This window comes from Chinchilla lanigera, unplaced genomic scaffold, assembly GCF_000276665.1.
Source record: "Chinchilla lanigera isolate Chin_1 unplaced genomic scaffold, ChiLan1.0 scaffold00002, whole genome shotgun sequence".
Classification (NCBI taxonomy): domain Eukaryota; kingdom Metazoa; phylum Chordata; class Mammalia; order Rodentia; family Chinchillidae; genus Chinchilla; species Chinchilla lanigera.
The window spans coordinates 56,031,418-56,050,139 of NW_004955403.1; the positions used below are offsets into that span (position 1 = coordinate 56,031,418).

General features: G+C 40.4%; 1 protein-coding gene across 1 annotated transcript in view; it reads left to right on the top strand.

Annotated features, from left to right (window-relative positions):
* Csmd1 (CUB and Sushi multiple domains 1) overlaps positions 1-18,722 on the top strand; it is a 1,292,092-nt gene that overhangs the window by 221,523 nt on the left and 1,051,847 nt on the right. Inside the window, exon 3 of the mRNA XM_005373917.1 lies at positions 13,770-13,882. Coding sequence (XP_005373974.1) covers positions 13,770-13,882 — 113 coding nt within the window. The remainder of the gene's footprint in view (positions 1-13,769; positions 13,883-18,722) is intronic.

Below are 18,722 nucleotides of genomic sequence, written 5' to 3' on the forward strand. Positions count from 1 at the left end.
GAGAGAGAGAGAGAGAGAGAGAGAGAGAGAGTGATCCAGGCCTGCATGCTCTAAACACTGGATTCAAGTTTCAATTTTCTACAAGTTACATTCACAACTAACAAGGAAATTTCAGGCTTAAAATACACCTTGCAGATCTCACCGTGAAATGCACGTGTATATTGTTATTTAATGTCCTTGAGCCACTTTATTATTTTCTGTCTGAGACCACGAGATGCAGACGTGAGTACACTTTGAGGGTCACAGCCGCCCCGCTCCGCTTGCCCATGGGGAAATCAGCCAGGGCCTCGCCTCACTTTCCGCAGCCAGGCCGAATGTTAGATGAATATTAAACACACAACTCTCCGGGGACAAAAAACGGCGGGGGAGGCCTGTGAGCTGTTTGGAAGTAGCTCCGAGCTTATCTAAAATCTTAACATGGAAAAGTGGCAGATCTAGGAGAAAAGAGATCTTGATATAAAAATCCTACTAATGGATTTTTCACTGAGAGACAATTTATAAATCCCTATCACTCAAGCAGTGGGGACCCAGGGGCAAGGAGCCCCGGTCTCTGGGAGGACACCGGGAGTCACACGGGTGAGGCAATGCTCAGCTGCTTTCTGGTAATTTATAAATGCGCTGCTCCATTGTCATAATAAAGCTGCAGCAAGAGGATGTTATTTCATGCTTGGGGGCAAAATCTGTTTAGATTTCTGCTTCCCATAGTGTATTACAGACACTGTAATTGTGAAATAACTTTCTCAAAATAACTTGGTATATAGATAGAAAGAAAGGATCGGTGGAATTAATTCTTGGCAAATTTGTCTAGAATGCAGTTTGAGGGAAATTTATTTTTTTTTCCAGAGGCATTTTTACTAGAGAGCAGTATTTAGCAGAGTGCAATCCCTTAGGAGAACATTTTTACTTGGCCTAAACGAAAACAAACTGAGTGTAGTAAATCCTCAGGATGAGGTGGGAGTTATCCAGGGTTTCAGGAGAGCCCCAGGGTGGAGGGGCCTGGGCAAGACCCTGGGGTAAACAGTGGGGCTTCTGGGTGGGGCCCATATGGCAAGGAAGGTGGGGAGTAGGGAAAGTGCTGTGCAAAGGTTTAATTGCAATACTTTCATCTACACAAATGTAAATGTTTCCCCAGCCACTGCAGAGGGTGAGAGACTTCCTGCCTCACCCTAAGGTAAAGGCGGGACCTCTCCTGGGAGGCCGCCAGAGTGGTACTGGTGGGACAGACTGTGACAGCCTTAATGTAAGGGGGCAGAATGGTTCATTACTTTAAATTCCAAATCAGACTGCTTCTTCAGCACTCCAGCTCTTTCCGCAGTCTTGAGAAACTGACCCAGGTGTGCATTTCTCCCCTGCAGTCTCCTCTTTGCCTCTTCCCTGCTGGGGGAGTCCCAGTCAAAGGCCAGAAATGCCTTTCTTATTCCTTCCACCTTGCCTGGGCAGGAGGGGCCTCCACACCTACCGCTGAGGTCCGGTGCTGATGGGCAAGGGGTTGCTGAGAACGAGAAGCTGGTAGGGCGGCGCATTTCCCAGAATCCCAGCCAGGGCTGTGAGCTCCTGGAGCACCCTGGGAAGGGCGCTGGGGACGCCCCTCTGTGTGCTGCTTTCTCCCTCCTCCAGTAACAAAGCGAGTCCAACTTTTTGTGGATTTTCTGATCCACGCTGAATTCTGCAAATGCTGAGCTAATCGCCTTCTTTTTCAAGTTGCTGGGAAGATTGGCAAAAGGCCAAGCATACCTGGGCTATAAAATATTTTGAAGTGAAGAAATATCTTTTCTTCTACTAATGGGAAAGTGTTTCATATGTGTACCTGTACCTTTGTATGCGTGTAACTGGCTGTATGCACACACATGAGCAGCTTGTGAAATTTATGAGAATGTTATCATTATCAAGGGGCGAAAAGGCTATTTTAAATCTCATGATGGCTTCAAAATTAAACCTAGGAAAGATATTAACATAACAGAGGCATGTCCTCATTAGAGGCCAAATATCTGTTTCTTTGCTGAACTTCTGATAAGAAAGTCAATTAGGCATTTTATATTCAACTGTGTTTTTCCCTCCAATAGTTTCAATTCTTATTTTTAAGAGCTCTATCCAATTATACGTGTATCAGTATATATAGATATGAAAAAGGTTGATAGTCATAATCATTTCACTATATATAAATATGTTGAATACCTCAAATATATATGTGCATATTATTATTAAAAATAAACAAATGTCAATTTGATACAGGGTTACCAATAAACCTTTTTCACTTGTAGAAGTCCTGAATTTCTATAGTATGTGTATTTTTAAAACAACTTGAACATATGAACATTATTTGTTAGTGTCACTTTTTTTCTAATTACATATGAGGACACAGTCATCTCTGTCTACACCTACTCATCCACACAGGCATAGAGAGACGCACCCATCTGCCACATACTGGGGCTTCGTATTCCAGAAATCAGCGTGGAAAACCATTCACAACGAACCAGCGTATCCCTTAGGTCTCCTTACTGTGCTGCTGTTTACAAGGCAGATAATGAGCTCCTAGAATTGCTCTTAGTTCCTAGTAAGAACCAAACATCAGCAGAGATGTCTTTAATCTCCAGACTGAAGTCGCTGCCTTTCTACAATATGTCTTGATTTGCCTTTGTGTAAGGGTGATACCCTCTTCACTGTCCCGTGTTTATATTTTACAGCTAAGTGAACAGAGCGTGAGTGAACATACAGCCCTTTCTCAGGCCTTTGTAAATGAGCATCTTCACACAGCGTTTTACTGGTAGACATTTTGGACTGAATCACGACAACCTAGAGCTGTGAGGAGCTCAGTGCTTGGCTCCAGTGGAGGAATTGCCAGAGGTCTGTACCTCTCTGACCGTAAGTCAAGCCAGACTCATGTAGATGCAGTGGGGGTTTGAGAAGTGAGCAAACAGGCAGTGCAGGCTTAATTCAGTCACACCTGAAAGTGCCCAATGTGTAAACACACTGGGGACCTTAACTGCGTAATTACAATGACAAGGAAAGCCTTTCTGTGCAGTGGCTACGACAGATGCGCTGGCTTCTAGACCAGTGAGATGAGACATCTCAACGTTTGAAACATCCAAAGAACCCAAGTGTAAAGGAAGTGCCAGGTATTTACCTCAGTCAATCCCAAGAGCGCTTTAGCAAGCGATGTATGTGAGATTAAAATATAGAATGGCTTTTTACAAACAGAAATATACAGTAGCACCAACCTGTATTGCTTCTAGATTTCAATACAGATCTGTAATTGAAGCTGATACTGTCAGATTTATCTATTCTATATTAATTGCTAGACGTGGTCTGTTGAGCAGAGCAGAAAAAATATAACAGCCATGATTTTATAAGACCAAAAGAAGATTTCCCAAATCCATTACCCTAGGTAGCATAGTTTCCGGTACTTTCCTTTTGCCTCTCGTTCCAAAGGGCGGTGGTGATTTCTAGCTAGTGAAGCCCGAGCACCCCCTGTGAGGCTGCTTTCCAAGGTTGTGTCTCCTGCTTCCTTTGCTTCCCTGGATGGTGCCTCCTCCTTGGTCTGGCGATGTGACGGGACCAGTGCAGAGAGGCTCTGTGACCAGACCTCCGGGCCTTCCCTGGTCACGGGGGTTATCACACTCAACGTTCTAGCAGAGGTGCACACACCTACTCGGGGGTCACACGACTCGTGGAGCTCCCAGGTACACAAGCAGGCTGGGGGTGCCCTGCTCGGGCTCAGAAGTCCTCAGATCCCCTGCACACTAATCTGGAGTCACAGGACCCCTTGCCACAGACTCGTGTGTGGGTTCCACTGTTACAACGGACCCTGGCGAGAGGGAAAATCCAGGAAGATCTGACGTGCTAGGACTTCTCCCCCAAGAGCAACCGTATCCCCTTGCTCGCTTTCTACACTCTAATGCTTCTGTTCAGGAAGCTCCTGTGCACTGCATGCGCGTCCGCTTCCTTCACCCTGTGCTACCCCTTCTGTCCTGTGGCCACCTCCCTCTCCTCCGCTCCAGGACTGGGCCTGGCATCCCCTCACGCAGGGGTGCTAACTTCCCTTTCCCACTATCCCTACTCCACTGGCTGGAGACAGAACCCTAGAATCTGCAGCTTTCCATCTTGACAGGATTCTCATCTGTAGTAGAGCTCAAATGTTTACTCAAATGTGTTTAAAGTATGTATGTTCTTCTAAACTCTCCAATTTTCTGTGTGTAGCATGCTCTCTGATTTTTATGATCACCAAAATAAAAATAAATGCTTAGAGAAGGAATATAGATGAATTAAAATAACTTAGCATAGAACCAGATAAACAAAGACAGCGATTATTGCTGTCTTTATTATTTTCTCTCTTGCTGGGTATTGAACCCAGACCCTCACATGGGCTGAGCAATTACTCTACTGCTGAGCTATACCCCTAGCCTGAGACTTTTTAAAATTATACATGGCAAAAGTTTAACTCCAAATTTTCCTTTTGAAGCAAATTCTTAGGAAAATCGATACCTTTGCAAATGACATGTGCTAAAAATGAATAGCCAGTTTATTATGCTTCCCATATCAAATATTACAAAATTGTTCTCTGGCAAAATATAGCCTTTGCCTAATTTAAACAGAGAAAAACAACATTTTGCTTTTCTCTGTCCTCTAGACCCCAGGGCCTTCTCCATCCTGTCTTTCCAGAGGAAAATGAGAAATCTCAATGAGGGAAGCCACTTAACCAAGTTTCTGGCCTGGTCAGTGCAAAAAGGACACCCGGAGCTTCTTGGTACCGCCTGGTGTGGTTCAGTTTTCTCCCTTCTTGCTATACAAATTGGCCATCTGTCTCAGGGAAGGACACATTACTTGACTTCCGCTCAGATTTACTGTTTATGACATGAACCTTCAGTCCTGACAATTTATTAAAAACACTTATTATAAGTAAAGGCAGCTATTGATGCTCTGAATTTCAAGAGTCTCTTTAGATACGAAAGCCATGAACTGGTTTCTTTGTCCATTATATTCAATGATAATTCTGCTTTAAATAGAGGCATACCCACAGCATTTTAGAAAGAGAAGAGGGAGATATAGAAAGATGTAGAAATCCGTCTGAACTTTCCGACCTCTGTACAAGCTACTTCTGAATGATAAAGTGGGGAGCTGAGTTTTCAGGGTGACACCAACGCTGTGTGCACACACTGAGAAATCATCCACTATCTCTAACCATGATTTCTTTTCCCCATCAAATATGAAAGCGGAAAACCTGATGTCTAATATTGCCTAAAATCTCTTCCTACTAAAAATCCTACCCTAATTAAGAGCAATTTGCTGTACATGAGCTGATTTGGGAAGAATTCTAATGTACAATACTGGGTAATTTTCAGGAAATAAACGTGTACTTTACAGAGATAATATTAATATAACGACAATGAACAGAAAGCTTCTGAATTCATAGAACATATTCTATTTCCTGATGATGGAGCCCATGAATATCTTACCCAGAATCTGATCTCAGCTCTCCTGCCACATGAACAGATGATCGTGATTGTAGTTGCTTTTGTAAAACAGTTTTTTATCCATAGGGAATGTTCTTTGTAAAAAATTTAATTATGTAATTTTTGGTGATTTTAGAAATGTATTTTTTAGAGAAAGGCATTCTTTTCAATGTACACATTTTTCGTTATTGGACAATGTCAGTAGACATGCCATGCCCAGCTATTACCTCTGCATTCATTTTATAAACATTAAATGAAAAAGGTGCTATTTCGAGCACTGGTTGGAACGCGAGTTGAATATGTGAAGGTCACTAGTATCCCTGTGGGTTCTACAGTGACCCCTTCTACCCCAATTGGCCCCCGCCCCTGGAAAGTACACCGCGGCCCGCCATGGGGAGGAGCCTGGGTCACGTGACTTCCCTGGGTCACGTGCCCTGTCCCATCCGTCATGCTCGCAGAGACCTGAATAAAGGTGCGTTATCCATGAATATCACCTAGCAGGCGTTCAGTGAATATTCTGAGTGAAAAATTGGTTGATTATCCAACATTATACTTTAGGCCAAACATATGGCAAGATTCAAGCTGAAATGAAACATGCTGGAGCTAATAAATCTTAAAAAAAAATATTAGCTATGAAACGAATATTTTTAAAAAATGAAGCTTTAGATTTTAACCTATGTCATGGAAGAATTTCCAAGTCACGTATGATTGCACTGATATATGGCTATAATATGGGGTGGTAGATTCCTAAACATCGGAGTTATTCGTTAATATTTGGATGTGTTTGTCTTCTGGCATTTTTATTTCTCAGCCATAAAAGCACTCATAGAAGCCCTGGGTAATGTCCTCTTGAAAAACTATTTTAATTTGTTAGGCCACATCTTTCTTTTAGCTATGTTATGTGGATATTCATGTTGGCATATGGCTTGAAATGTGATGCCATCAGATTTTCAATATTAATGTCAATTTGGCAACTTTTGACCTTACAGGGATTTTTAGAGCAATTATGATCTTTGGAAAAGATGTAACTTAGTGATATTTTCTAATTTACTTAAATATGCACTTGACATTTTTAACTAAAGTGTAGTTTTAAATATATTTAACATTTTGCAATCACAAACACCATAGATTCGGCGATATAGACAGTGTGTGATTTAGGAGTGCATCTCTGTTTAATGGAGCTGTAAATCCCTCCCTAATTTATGTGCAATGAACAGCACTTGTTCCAGTTGTCTTTTCTGCGAGATTTCCCCTGAATTTGCCTTCTTATCTCCAGCATCCCTACTGCTGACATCCGAGATTGTTACACTGGTATCAGTGATTTAAATATCTTGAATGATAGTGCAGAGCAAAATAATTTAGATCTATTTCTAGGTGCAATTCATCCTAGTAATTTCTTTAGAAATGGAAGAAGAATAAACTTGTTCAATCCTGAAACTCTTGTTTCTGCCAAGCAAACAGGTATCTAGGATATGGAAGTGCTGCCACGGGTCGTTCCCGTCTTAGCAGAATCACTCATGCTTGTCAGGCAAGCTCTGCCATTCACCCGGACCTCTGGACGGGAGAGGCATCGGCTTCCTCGGTAGCAAATACAGTAAGCGCAATTCTACAGGACAACACAGTGCAGAGAGAAAGAGGAAGAGAGAGAGAGAGACAGAGAGAGAGAGAGAGAGAGAAGGGAGCAGAACAGAGATCTGGACTGAAACAAATTATGCTTTTAAAAAAAAGAAATTGATTTTTTGCCACTGCCCTCGACAAATGCCTTTCCCTAAGCACTCTATTCCACCGCCTGCGAACCATTGCCCTAGGCCCTCGGACGAAAGTTAAAGGCTCCGAGTGAAGGCCGGTGGCCTTGGATGGACCCGGCTCGGGGTGAGCACGGCCCCTTGTCCGCCTCCCTTCGGGCTCTGTGGGCCCGGCCCTGCAGTCCGAGCCGCCTGACCCATCGCAGGGCAGAGCTGTGCACCTAGGACCAGGTCCCCTCTCCGGGCCGTCAGGGCGGTTTCCACGTGCGCCCCCGCTGTTCCCCAAGGTTCTCATTTCCGTCACAGTCCAGAAGAGCGGGTCAAATGCCCCTGGGTTTCTGCTGATTTCACCCTCACGGAGAAGATCGAACAGCGGAACGGTGACGGCCTTGCTGCTGTGCTTCTCACTGTCACTGACTTGCTGCTTCACCAGCTCCCAGTTTAGCTAAAAGCAGAAACCGGGGAGGTGACAAGCACCAGGGCCTGGCAGGCGGCGGGTCCGCAGGGCCAGGTGAGATGCAGCACCCGAAGACCCGGCCCAGGTGGGTTGATGCTCTTCGCGGAGACAGAAGGGGGCGCCGCTGAGGCGTGCGCTGCAGGGCACCCCAGCAGGAGCTCGCCCTGGAGCTCCAAGACAGAGGGCAGACGCAAGCCCGGCACCGCGCAGACTCAGCTGTGCCGCCCTCAGCCGCCGCGAGAACCCATTCCTGCGCTTCGAGGGTGATGGTTTCCCTCCCTCCCGCCGTGTGCAGACAGACCATGCATACGCGTTTGCCCACACACGCTCACGCCAAACTCCCCCGCCTCCACACTGATACCTCTGTTAAGCACCCTTAGCTCGTGGTACTGTTTCCTGAGCTAATGTCCTTTGATTGCGTTTCCTCCTAAATATCCAGTTTTAAACTCACTGATTGCAGGGAATGGAACTTGGGTTTATTTTGAAGCGCAAGTGCATTACTTTATACCTATCTGACTTTGAAGGGCTATTAAAAACTTCAGAATGGTCATTTAATAAAATAATCCTCAATCGTTGATGTACAACTTATTTTTGGAAATGAATGATAAAAATTCATTGCATACTAATTTTTTTCGTTTTCTGCTAACTTGATTATTTTAATTATTATTAGTGAAAGTCAGTCTCAACTTTTTCTGCATATTGTATTGTTATTTAATTTGAGGTGATTATATATTAACAATAATATTAATATATTTTGTCGGGAGATTCTGTATAATCTTTTCCAATGCCCCCAAAGGCAACAACTTACAAAGCTATAGTAAAATGACATTACAAGAATATAGATGTGGTCCAGGGAAGATAAGGAGTGTCTTCCAGCACTGGAACAGTTTCTGGGGTAAATGCCAAGGACGGCCCTTGCTGGGTTGGTTGCCAGTTGAACGTTTAGTTTCTAAGAAAATGATAAATTGTTTTTCAATGCAGCCATTCCATCCTTCAGCTCCTCTAGCTACATAGGATCGGCCAATTTCGTCTCTATCCCAGCTGACATATGAGATCACTCTTTGACTCTGCCACTGTGATAGTTATGTAATGATAGCTCTTTGTGTTTTTAATTTGCATCTCCCTAGTGACTGATAATGTTGATCATGTGCTCCATTGCCATCCCTGAGTCCTTTAGGTGATGTGATTCTTTATGTCTTTTGCCTATTTTCTACTTGTGTCCTGTTTGTGCTTTTACTGTTGACTCTTCAGAGTTTATTATATATTTATTATATATTCTGGATCCTGGACCTTTTTCATATACATGGCTTGGAAAGATTTTGCTCCCAGTCTGTTGTGAATCTTTTCATTCTTTTAGCAAGGTCTCTTGCAAAGAAATATCATAATTTTTATGATACACAGTATATTAATATTTCCCTTCTTGATTATAATTGTGGTGTTCAGCCTAGGACTTGTTTACCTAGCTCTAGAACCTGAAAGTTTTTTTTTATTGGTTTTAAAATCTTATATTTTAACCCTTTACATTTATCTGTGTAACCCACATTGAGTCAGTTATTACACAAGAAGTTAGACTTAGGTCTAGGCTTTCATTTACTTGCTGATTTGCTTGTCTGTTTTTGACTTAGGAGATATAACTGTTCCAGCACAGTGTGTTGGAGTCTTCCATTTCATTGCTGTCACACTTTGTCAGGTATAAGTAGAGAGTATTTGTGTAGGTCTATTTCTGGGTTTTGTGCTTTGACTCATTGGTATTTGGGGTTATCCCCTTGCCAGATAGTCTTCAGTATTGGTAGTCTTCATTATTGTAGCTATAAAATAAGTTCTGAAACCTGGTGGACTAATCCCTCATATTTTTTTTTCAAAATTGGTGGAGACATTCTATTTTATTTATTTACTGGCTTGTCATATTAATTTTACAGGTATATTACACCTATTTACAGAAAATATCATTTGAATTTTGATAGAATTGTGTTGTTTATATCTCACTTTGGGGAGAATTGCCATCTTTACCTTACTGAGCCTTCCGTTCATTATCATGGTTCATCATGATACCGGGGTATGTGCATTTACACATGCTATACATTTATCAAGTCTTCTGTCTGCTTCAGTGTTGCACAGTTTTCAGTGTAAATTCTTGTATATGTTTTCTTGGTTTTGCATCTAAACATTTTCTATTTTCCATGTGGTCATAAATGATGCTGTATTTTCAACTTCAGTGTCTACCTATACATGGCTAGTATGTTGAAATAAAATTGATTGTATATGTTATTGTGTGTCCTTTTGATCTTAAGTACTGGCTCCGTGAGTGTCCTTGCAGATTCCTGAGCAATTTTTTGGGGAAGTTCTCACTGTGTAGTTCAGGATGGTCTTGAACTCACAGGGATCCCCCTGCCTCTGTCTCCTGTGTGCTGGAATTGCAGGGATTGGTCAGAACACCTTAGTAATTTTTATGTGGACAATCATGTTAGCTTCAATAATTTTATTTCTCCCTTTGTGGCCTGTTCACATGTGTCTCCTTTTCTTGTCTTACTCTGGCAATATCTTTTACATCATGTTGAGTAAGTGTAGTAAAAACAGAAACCCTTACATTTTGCCCAGTCTTGAAAGGCAGAATTCAGTCTTTGATCACTGAATGTAATATCTGTAGATTATTGATAGATATTGTTAGTCAAGTGGGGAAAATTCACCTCAATTCATATTTTCCTGAGAATTTTTCTCACTGTTAGGTATTTAATTAAATGAAATAAGTTTTTTCTACACACATTAATTACTATGATGTTTTAATTTTTAGTTTTAGGCTCTTAGTAAGACACATTACTCTGATTTTTGGAATACCAAGTTATCTTAATATTTGATCATGGTGTGTGGTTCTTGTTATAGATTGCATAATTCTATTCTTTGTTTTTTAAAATGACCTGTGCATCTGTATTAATAAGGGACATGTTTTCATCCATTTCTTTTTCTGTTGCTGACTTTTGGCACCAGGAGTCCTTATACTTTGCAGGCTGCCATTTACGCTGTCACAGACTGTGTGGCTTGGACCTGGTCCTTCTCACCGTCCAGAGCCTGAGGTCTGAGCCTGGCTGCTGCCCCCTGGTCAGGCCTGGGAGAGCCCTTGTCACAGTGTAGACTGCGGCCTTCTCTCTCTCTGCTGCACAGTCCTCTGGCAGTTGAACTTTTGAGGGAGGGCACACAGCCCATTCCAGAGCACAGACTTTTACTAATGGCATAAAATAAATAGAGACAGGTCCTATCCATGTACTTCTATTGTGTGGAATGTCTGTGAGTCTCTAATACCTTGGCAGAATTCTCAGATAAGAACATTTCATCTGGGAGTTTATTTTCAGGACACTATACTAGCTATAGAATAGGATGGTCTACACTGCCCACTTCACCTGGGGTAGGCTGTGTTTCTGAGGAAGTGGCCACTCACGCTGGTCATCGAGCATTTGGAAGTCAGTCTTGTGGCACCTTTATCCGTGGTGACTCTCCTGTCTGCAGTCACTTCCATCCTGCCTCCTCCCCCCACTATTGGTTGATTTTTTTGTCAGTTTTGCTGGATACGTGTTTGCCCATGTTAGGAACATTTTTGAAGAATGAGCTCTTTGTTTCACTGTCTCTATTGTTTTAAATTCAAAACTTAGGATTTTTGCCCTTGCCTTTTCATATTTTTTGCTTAGGTCTGTGTTCACTTATTTTGCTTTTCTTTTTTTTTTTTTTTTTTTTTTTTGGCTTTTGACATGGAGTCTTAGGTGACTATTGTGAGTTTTCCTATTATCTAATATAATTTTTAGTGTCATTAATTACCCTCTTAGCATGCCTTAACTGAGTATGACAAATTTTAGTATGCTGCACTCATATTTTCATTTAGTTCAATGTGCATTTTTATTTCCCTCGAAACTTCCCTTTGATTCATGCACTCTTTAGAGGTGTGCTGTCTACTTATCAAATGACTAGGGATCTTCCTGTCAACCTCCTTCTGTTGTATATTTCTAATTTGATGGCATTGCAATCAGCACATTTTGTACAAACTCCTTTTCAATTTCTTGAGACGTGTTTTATAGCTTAGAATGTGGTGTACCTCGGTGTATGTGCTGTGGGAACAAGACGGAAATGTGCATTCCACTCCTGTTGAGTCAAGTGCTCCACGAAGGGTGATTCAATCCTGTTGCTTGATGGTGTTACTGAGTCCTGTATCCCTGTTGGTTTTCAGCCACAGGAGAGGCCCAAATCAGTGTTGTTCACTTTTTCTTCTGGAGGCGAAGTCTGTGCCACCTCACTGCTGTCTGCATAGCACTAGGTGACATATGAGCCGCAGGGCAAAGAGTTTGCAGGGGACATCGGAGATAGCTGTTGGTTTCTTCTTCACCCCAGTCAGTGAAGTTCTGTAGATCAGATGAAAGTAAGAGGAGAGAGCAGCTGTTGCAGCTCATGAGGTTGCGGGCACTCTGGGAGTAGGTGAGAGTGCTCACAGAGCTGTGAATGTCCCCCAAGGGAAGACAGGGGGAAGGGAAAGACTGGAGGGAAGGAAGCCGGAGAGGGTGGGGCAGGACACACCGAGCTCAGGAGCTCAGGACATGGGAGTTTTCAGAGATGGAAAGGGAAGCTGGTAGAAGAAGGGGGGTCCCATCAGGATCCCAGTTTTGAGAGACCTCCTATGGTCTCAGGACCACAGGTTTAAGGACTATTGAACAGCTGGCATCCTACTGCAAGGAACCTGGCAGGCTGGCATCTGCCCATCCCCAAGTCTGGCCCAGCCCCTTGCAGAGACACCACCCTCTTAGGGTGAATACAGTTTGCCAACTAGATGATTTTGTACCATGTCCTTGTTTTCTCATAAACACTGACGTGAGTACATATAACCCTCTCTGCTCTTTACTTACATTTTACTCAAGACAAGGACTTTAGATTTCATTTACAGCAAATCATGTCTGTGGGTTACAGCCATCTGCAACAGGGGATTAGTGAATTAAAGACAATAAAACTGAAATAAAAGAAAAGTTGAGAGATAAATGAATATACTGAAAAACAAACCAACACCGCCTAACTGTAAGATTTGCACAATTATTTCACTAATTAAACATGATCTTGTTTTTATTCTGAACCTGGTAGTTCTGCCTTTTGTTCATGCCATGTTGTTTTGGGGTTTGTGCATAATACATCATGTTGATTCATGATTCGTCATGTTGATTCAAAGTCCAGAGCTTTGAGACCAGAACCTACAGCAGGTGTTAAGAGATATTTACGACTGCAGAACGTCTGGCAGGCCAAACTCTCTCCCGCAGAAACAGATATCGTGTTGATTGGTGCCGCAACGTAGCTCTGTCTTTAGGCTACCCTAAAGCACATATCTGTAGACCAACACATTTAATTACAAAATGTTGGATAAAATGATACATGCAATCTCTTTTGACCTTTGGAAAAGCTCTTAGGTTTCAAAGCGTTATGCCCATCATTGTGCTGGTCCATGCACCCAGAATTCTGCCTTTATTATATGCTCAACACTGTTAAATATATCCAAGCATAGTGATATGTGAAATAGATCTCTTAGAATAGAAAAAATTTCCTTGAGAAATAGACATAAAAATCCATTCCTGTGACCTCCCCTTGAGGGTAACTGATTTTTACTTTTACACAGTAATAAGTACATATCTGCTCAGAAAAATCACAATGTGTTCTGGGGAAATATAAGAATACACAGGTTAAATATGAGGTGTGACAACCACTACTGAATAATTTAGGAGAGAAATAGTGAAGTGAAATCACATGAAAAATCACATCGGTTCCTGCTCGGTGTATGAGGCGGACTGTGCTCTGCTGTATCTCCTCTGCATCTTCTGCGAAGGTGATGGGATATGACTCCTTCACGGGAGGATTTGCTCAGTTATTTAAATAAACACATTAGCACGCTTGATTTTGCTTCGTTTCCATCCTTAGCAAAGCTCCAGGTATGGACTCTCTAATTGTTTCACGGCCCCATTAGATAAATGTTTACACTGAAGGGGCGTTGAGCAACTCTGTCAAGCAAGCTTCCCTCGCAGCTTTGTGTTTTTAGCTTCCGTGTTCTCTGCTTTAACTGAAACCTTTTCAGCAATGCCCTGTCTTTTTCCTCCTCAGGTTGTCGGGATTTCAGCTCCCCTCCTCTATGGTGAGCACAGGATCCATCCTCACGCTGTGGTTCACCACGGACTTCGCAGTGAGCGCCCAGGGCTTCAAGGCACTGTACGAAGGTAGGAGAGAAAGCGCGCGGTGAGCCCAGCCTCAGTGACCTGAGGCACCAGGTGCAATAATGACGTCCTTGAAAACGAATCTGCTGCTTCGTGCGCGCTCTGCCGCAGACCTTGTGCCTTTGCCTCTCTCGCTGTAACCGCCATCCTTCTAGTAAAACCCATGAAGAACTTTTCCTTGGTTGGTAGGAATTTTCTTGATTAGGTTCTTTTTCTTGACACGTAGTGGAAACTGGTTGAACAGCACATTAGTTGCGCCGCTGGGTAATGAAGAGTTCATTTCCATTGTAGAAGAGTTTTATAGAACTCTGCTGGACAATGCCACTTCTGATCAGGATTGAAGAAAGCCAGTTTTATGAAATGAGGTTTTCTTGTCAAAGGTGAGACTTTTAATTGAGAAAAGTAATTTGGTTTTACTGTTGTTTGACCCTTGCAACGTGAGAAGATTTTTGTCTTATTTGTTTTTTCTTGGCTTCAGATAATATGCTTAAGTGTCTTTGCATCGTGCTGCTGTGTTTTAGCCTTATTGGGTGAAATTTACAAACATAGTGATTGGACTTTCATAGAAGAAATGATTATTTCAAGCATTAGATTTGAAAAATTGAACTCCTAGTACTTTAAGTGAAAGGCTGAAGCATGTCTACTTTAGTCTGGTTTTGCATAGAGATTTCAAATTTTCTTTCACTAATGTAAGAGCTATCATTTTAACACAGATTTTAGAGGCCATGAATTTAAAGATACAGGTGGCGCTGCAGGCCAGTCTGCACAAAGCATGCGTCCTTTAGCTTGGTTATCTATTTCCTCTGAGTCAAGTCTGTGTGGGTCCTTTGTGCAACTCAGTGCATCGGACAAAATATTCTTTATGAAAATTTAAAAATCTGTGTGTGCTTTATCTGAACTTAATAGCAGTGCAATTATCAGAAAATATACAAATAGCGTTCTTGTTGCACACATATAAGCTCACCTTCCCTTTCCTTTGAAGTTGTGCGTGGAGTGATGCTAAGAACTACACACTGTGTAGTGTGATCCATGGCTTTGAGGCTGTGACATTTACATACATGCTAGCATAAGTAGCTGGGAGGGGTCAGTGAACCTTCAGTCAATTACTGTTGAAGAATAATTCCATCTTTGGAAAGTAACCGACTAATTGATGATTAACGGGTGTTGTTAGCTTTGGAATCAGGTTATACCTACGTACTGTACTGCTTCACATAAACGCTGATTCAGGTGACTTCCTTGTTCCCTAACTCATCACTGAGTCTGTGAAGCCATCCACTCCAGCGGTCTGTGGAGAGTGCTCTTGTCCACATACGAGAGAGGAGCTGAGAATGTCACTGAGGCTTCTCCTTTCTAGAAACCCTGCCAGTTTCTCCCCTTCCTGTCCAATTTGATTCTTCATGGCTATATTTCTCTGGATTTCCTCTGGTTGATCTTGTAGAAACTGCTGATTTTGAGTAATTTTCAAAATAATTGAGAATAATTCTATCAAATTTTCCTTGGATATTGTTGGTTTTAGTGGCTGACTAATGGCATATAGAAAAGATTGGCATTCAGAAAGACCAATTAGAAAAATAGCCAGACATGTAAATAGGGTTATAAATTAAGTTAAATATAGTTTTAAATGTACTATGAAAGAGCTTCTTAAAATGTACTTTTTCAATAATGCTATTGTAATGTAGTCTGATATTTACAAGTACATACAAGCCTGCATTTTGAAAGAAGAAAATACAATTAAAATACAAAAGTCTTTTGTCCACAAAACCAATATGTAATATCTATAGATTAAAAATATTTCTCAATTAGTGTAAAGATTTTATGGTACAAAAAAAGCAAACTATCTGGAGAAAAGAGTAAACCGTAGTCTAAACATAAGAGCTGAGGGTGCATCTGGCACAAGGAACACACTACTTTATCAATAGTTCTGGTTTCCAAGGGAGTCCAGACAGCTCTGACTTCCACACAGACCATGAGGCAGAGTGAGATCTTACCCAGGAGTGAGAATGAGCTGTACGATATATATCTACTCAGATACACAGTGTGTCCACAGAGCCGAAGGGGTGGCCGCAGAATTATCCTCAGCTGTTCTAGCATTAGAGCAGTCTCCTTTTGCTGACTCAGATTGCCTCCTACTCACTGAGAAAAGATTGTCCATCGAGTCACAGGAGTCAGATCGTGTCATAAAATCTTGATATATTACCCAAGAACTCTAACCAAAACTGAATTTAGATATAAAATGTAAAATCAACTACTGCAGATATTTTCCTACAGTCATTGAAGTAGTATTGTGTTCTCCCAAATAAAATTTCTTATTGCAGTTTAAAACTCTATTTAAATTCATTAGCTTGAATTGAGAACATCATCCAAACCTCTAAGATGGCCCTAAACATGAAACTTGATAACAAAGATAATGTGGACTCTGAACTCAAACAGTATGGACAGTGCCCTAAAATAAGTATTATTTACAAAAATTATTGTGCATTCAGGAGAATATTGTTATATAATGTACGAAGCCATTAAAATATTAATTAAAACTAATATGTTCAGTCATTAAATTTAACTATGTAAATCAAATGATGACATTTATAAATTTCCTCCTAACATCACTTACATGAAGTATTTGACATTCTGCTCTTAGAAACTTAGCAAATAAGTTCATAGATGGTTGTTGATAGCAACACATTCTTCATGAAGACACAGAGCAGTATTACAGTTCCTACGTTGATAGCGCTCTTGTAACCTGAGTGTCTTCATCACTGAACACTATTCTTCATTGTGCATTGAAGAGTTTTCAAGGATCTGTTTGATACTTTTATAATGGAAGATATTAAGACCACATGTGATTTTCAACTGGATGCATTACACGAATGTTCCTATATGTATGCAAATTTGAACTACTGTGTGTAAATTTGATTTTTACCTTTTTGATCATCTGTTATCTTATCAAAATCTCAATTATTAAAATTTTTATTTTACCATCAAAATTATGTCTACTTGAGAAAATATCTCATCGAGGATGTCAGGAAATGGATGAGATAAACTCACAAAAAGCTTTTATACTCAGGACATTAGGGTGGCTGCCCTAATGTCCTGAGTATCAAAATCCCTTCCATTTAAGGGAGCTGACCTAACACCCTGCCACACTACAGATATTTTATTTTCTTATTTTAAAAGAAAATACCCTTATTGTCTAACTTTTATTCTTATCAGTGACATAATAAACTACTTGTAAGAAATATAGCTGGATATATGATGAAAAATGTCTTGGACTCAACCTTTTAATTATTTTGATTCTAATCTTAAAAATCTAATTTTAATGGAAATTTATTTAGTTTTCATTTCTTTGACTACTATATTTATCTTTATTTTTCTCTGGAAATCATTTCAAATCTCTCATAAACTGTTAGAACAGTTTTTTATTCCTTGGGTAAAAATCTAAGTCTTGTTTATATTTTAAAAATTCAGTTTTCCCAACTGTTTACCATAATTTAAATTGATTTGGGGGATTTTTGCTTCTTGGTAGGTGATATAAGTTTTCTTTGAAGATGATTGTTTTTGTGGTCCATTATTGTATGAAAGATGGAATATTTGTATGCAAAGCAAAGTTATATCTGTATATAAAGTTACAAACCAAAGAATCAAAACAGTGAGTCAAGTATTTATTCAGTGAAATCAAAGCTTGCTGTATAGAGCATTTCACTAACATGTAAGGCAGCTCCATAGATTTAGGGTCACTATTTTGTAATAATTGCCATGCCTATCCATAGGATGGTGGGTTTTGAAAGAAATGTGAGCAAAACAATAGGCATTATATTTGCCATAATCAAGTTGAGAAAGCAGAAGAAAGATCCAAGAAGGTTCTTGTGTAAAGCAAAGCTGATAAGAAATGTAGAAATCTATTTTCATTAAGAAAATCTTAAATATGATTGTTCACCTTATAGTTGAAACAGGGAAAAATTTTAAACAAAACCGCTTTATCTAGTATGTTGATAATTATACATATTCAACATTTATCTCAGCTTTCCAAAGTGATTTTAAATATTAGTGTTAAATTTTATTTATAAAATTTCTAAGAAATTGTGACTGTCATAATTGATTTTAATGAATAAATGCTCAAGATATAGTAAGGTAGAACCCAACATCAGTAAAAGCAAAATTACACATATATGGTGGTACCTAGATTTGAGAAATAATTTGTTTGCAAACAATTTGGTTCACAAACAGAAGTATTTGGCAAAATTTTGTTTTTGTTTACAAACTACATCAAGTGACTAACACAAATGTAGCCATCTTTTCCAACATCATACAACAAATTAAGTTCATGAACTGAGGTACCAGAAAGTTTTTTAATACACACACACACACACACACACACACACACACACACACACACACTCACATGAAACAGCTTACTTATTGGAATGAGAAAATCAATTGCTGACATAATTAGCTTAAGAAACTTCCTTAAATTGTAAAAATTCTTCTTTCATGTTTTTATCATCTTAAAACATTCATATATATGAGATCATTCGTTCCATCATTTAGGAGAGTGTCCTTTACTAACTAATCTATATGTCTCTCTGTGGGTGGATACAGAGGTGAACGGGTAGATGGATGGATTAATAAGTAGTAGGAGATGGATTTTTAGCTAGAAGATGACAATATGGACAGATTGTACAGATTGTTGATGGGACAGATATATTGATAGATGATGGATAGATAAGTGGAATGGCAGGGGAATTGATGGATAGAAAGAGAGAGAGAAAAAAGAGAGAAAGAAAGAAAGAAGGAAAGAAAGGAAGAAGGAAAGGAAGGAAGGAAAGAAGGAAGGAAGGAAGGAAGGAAG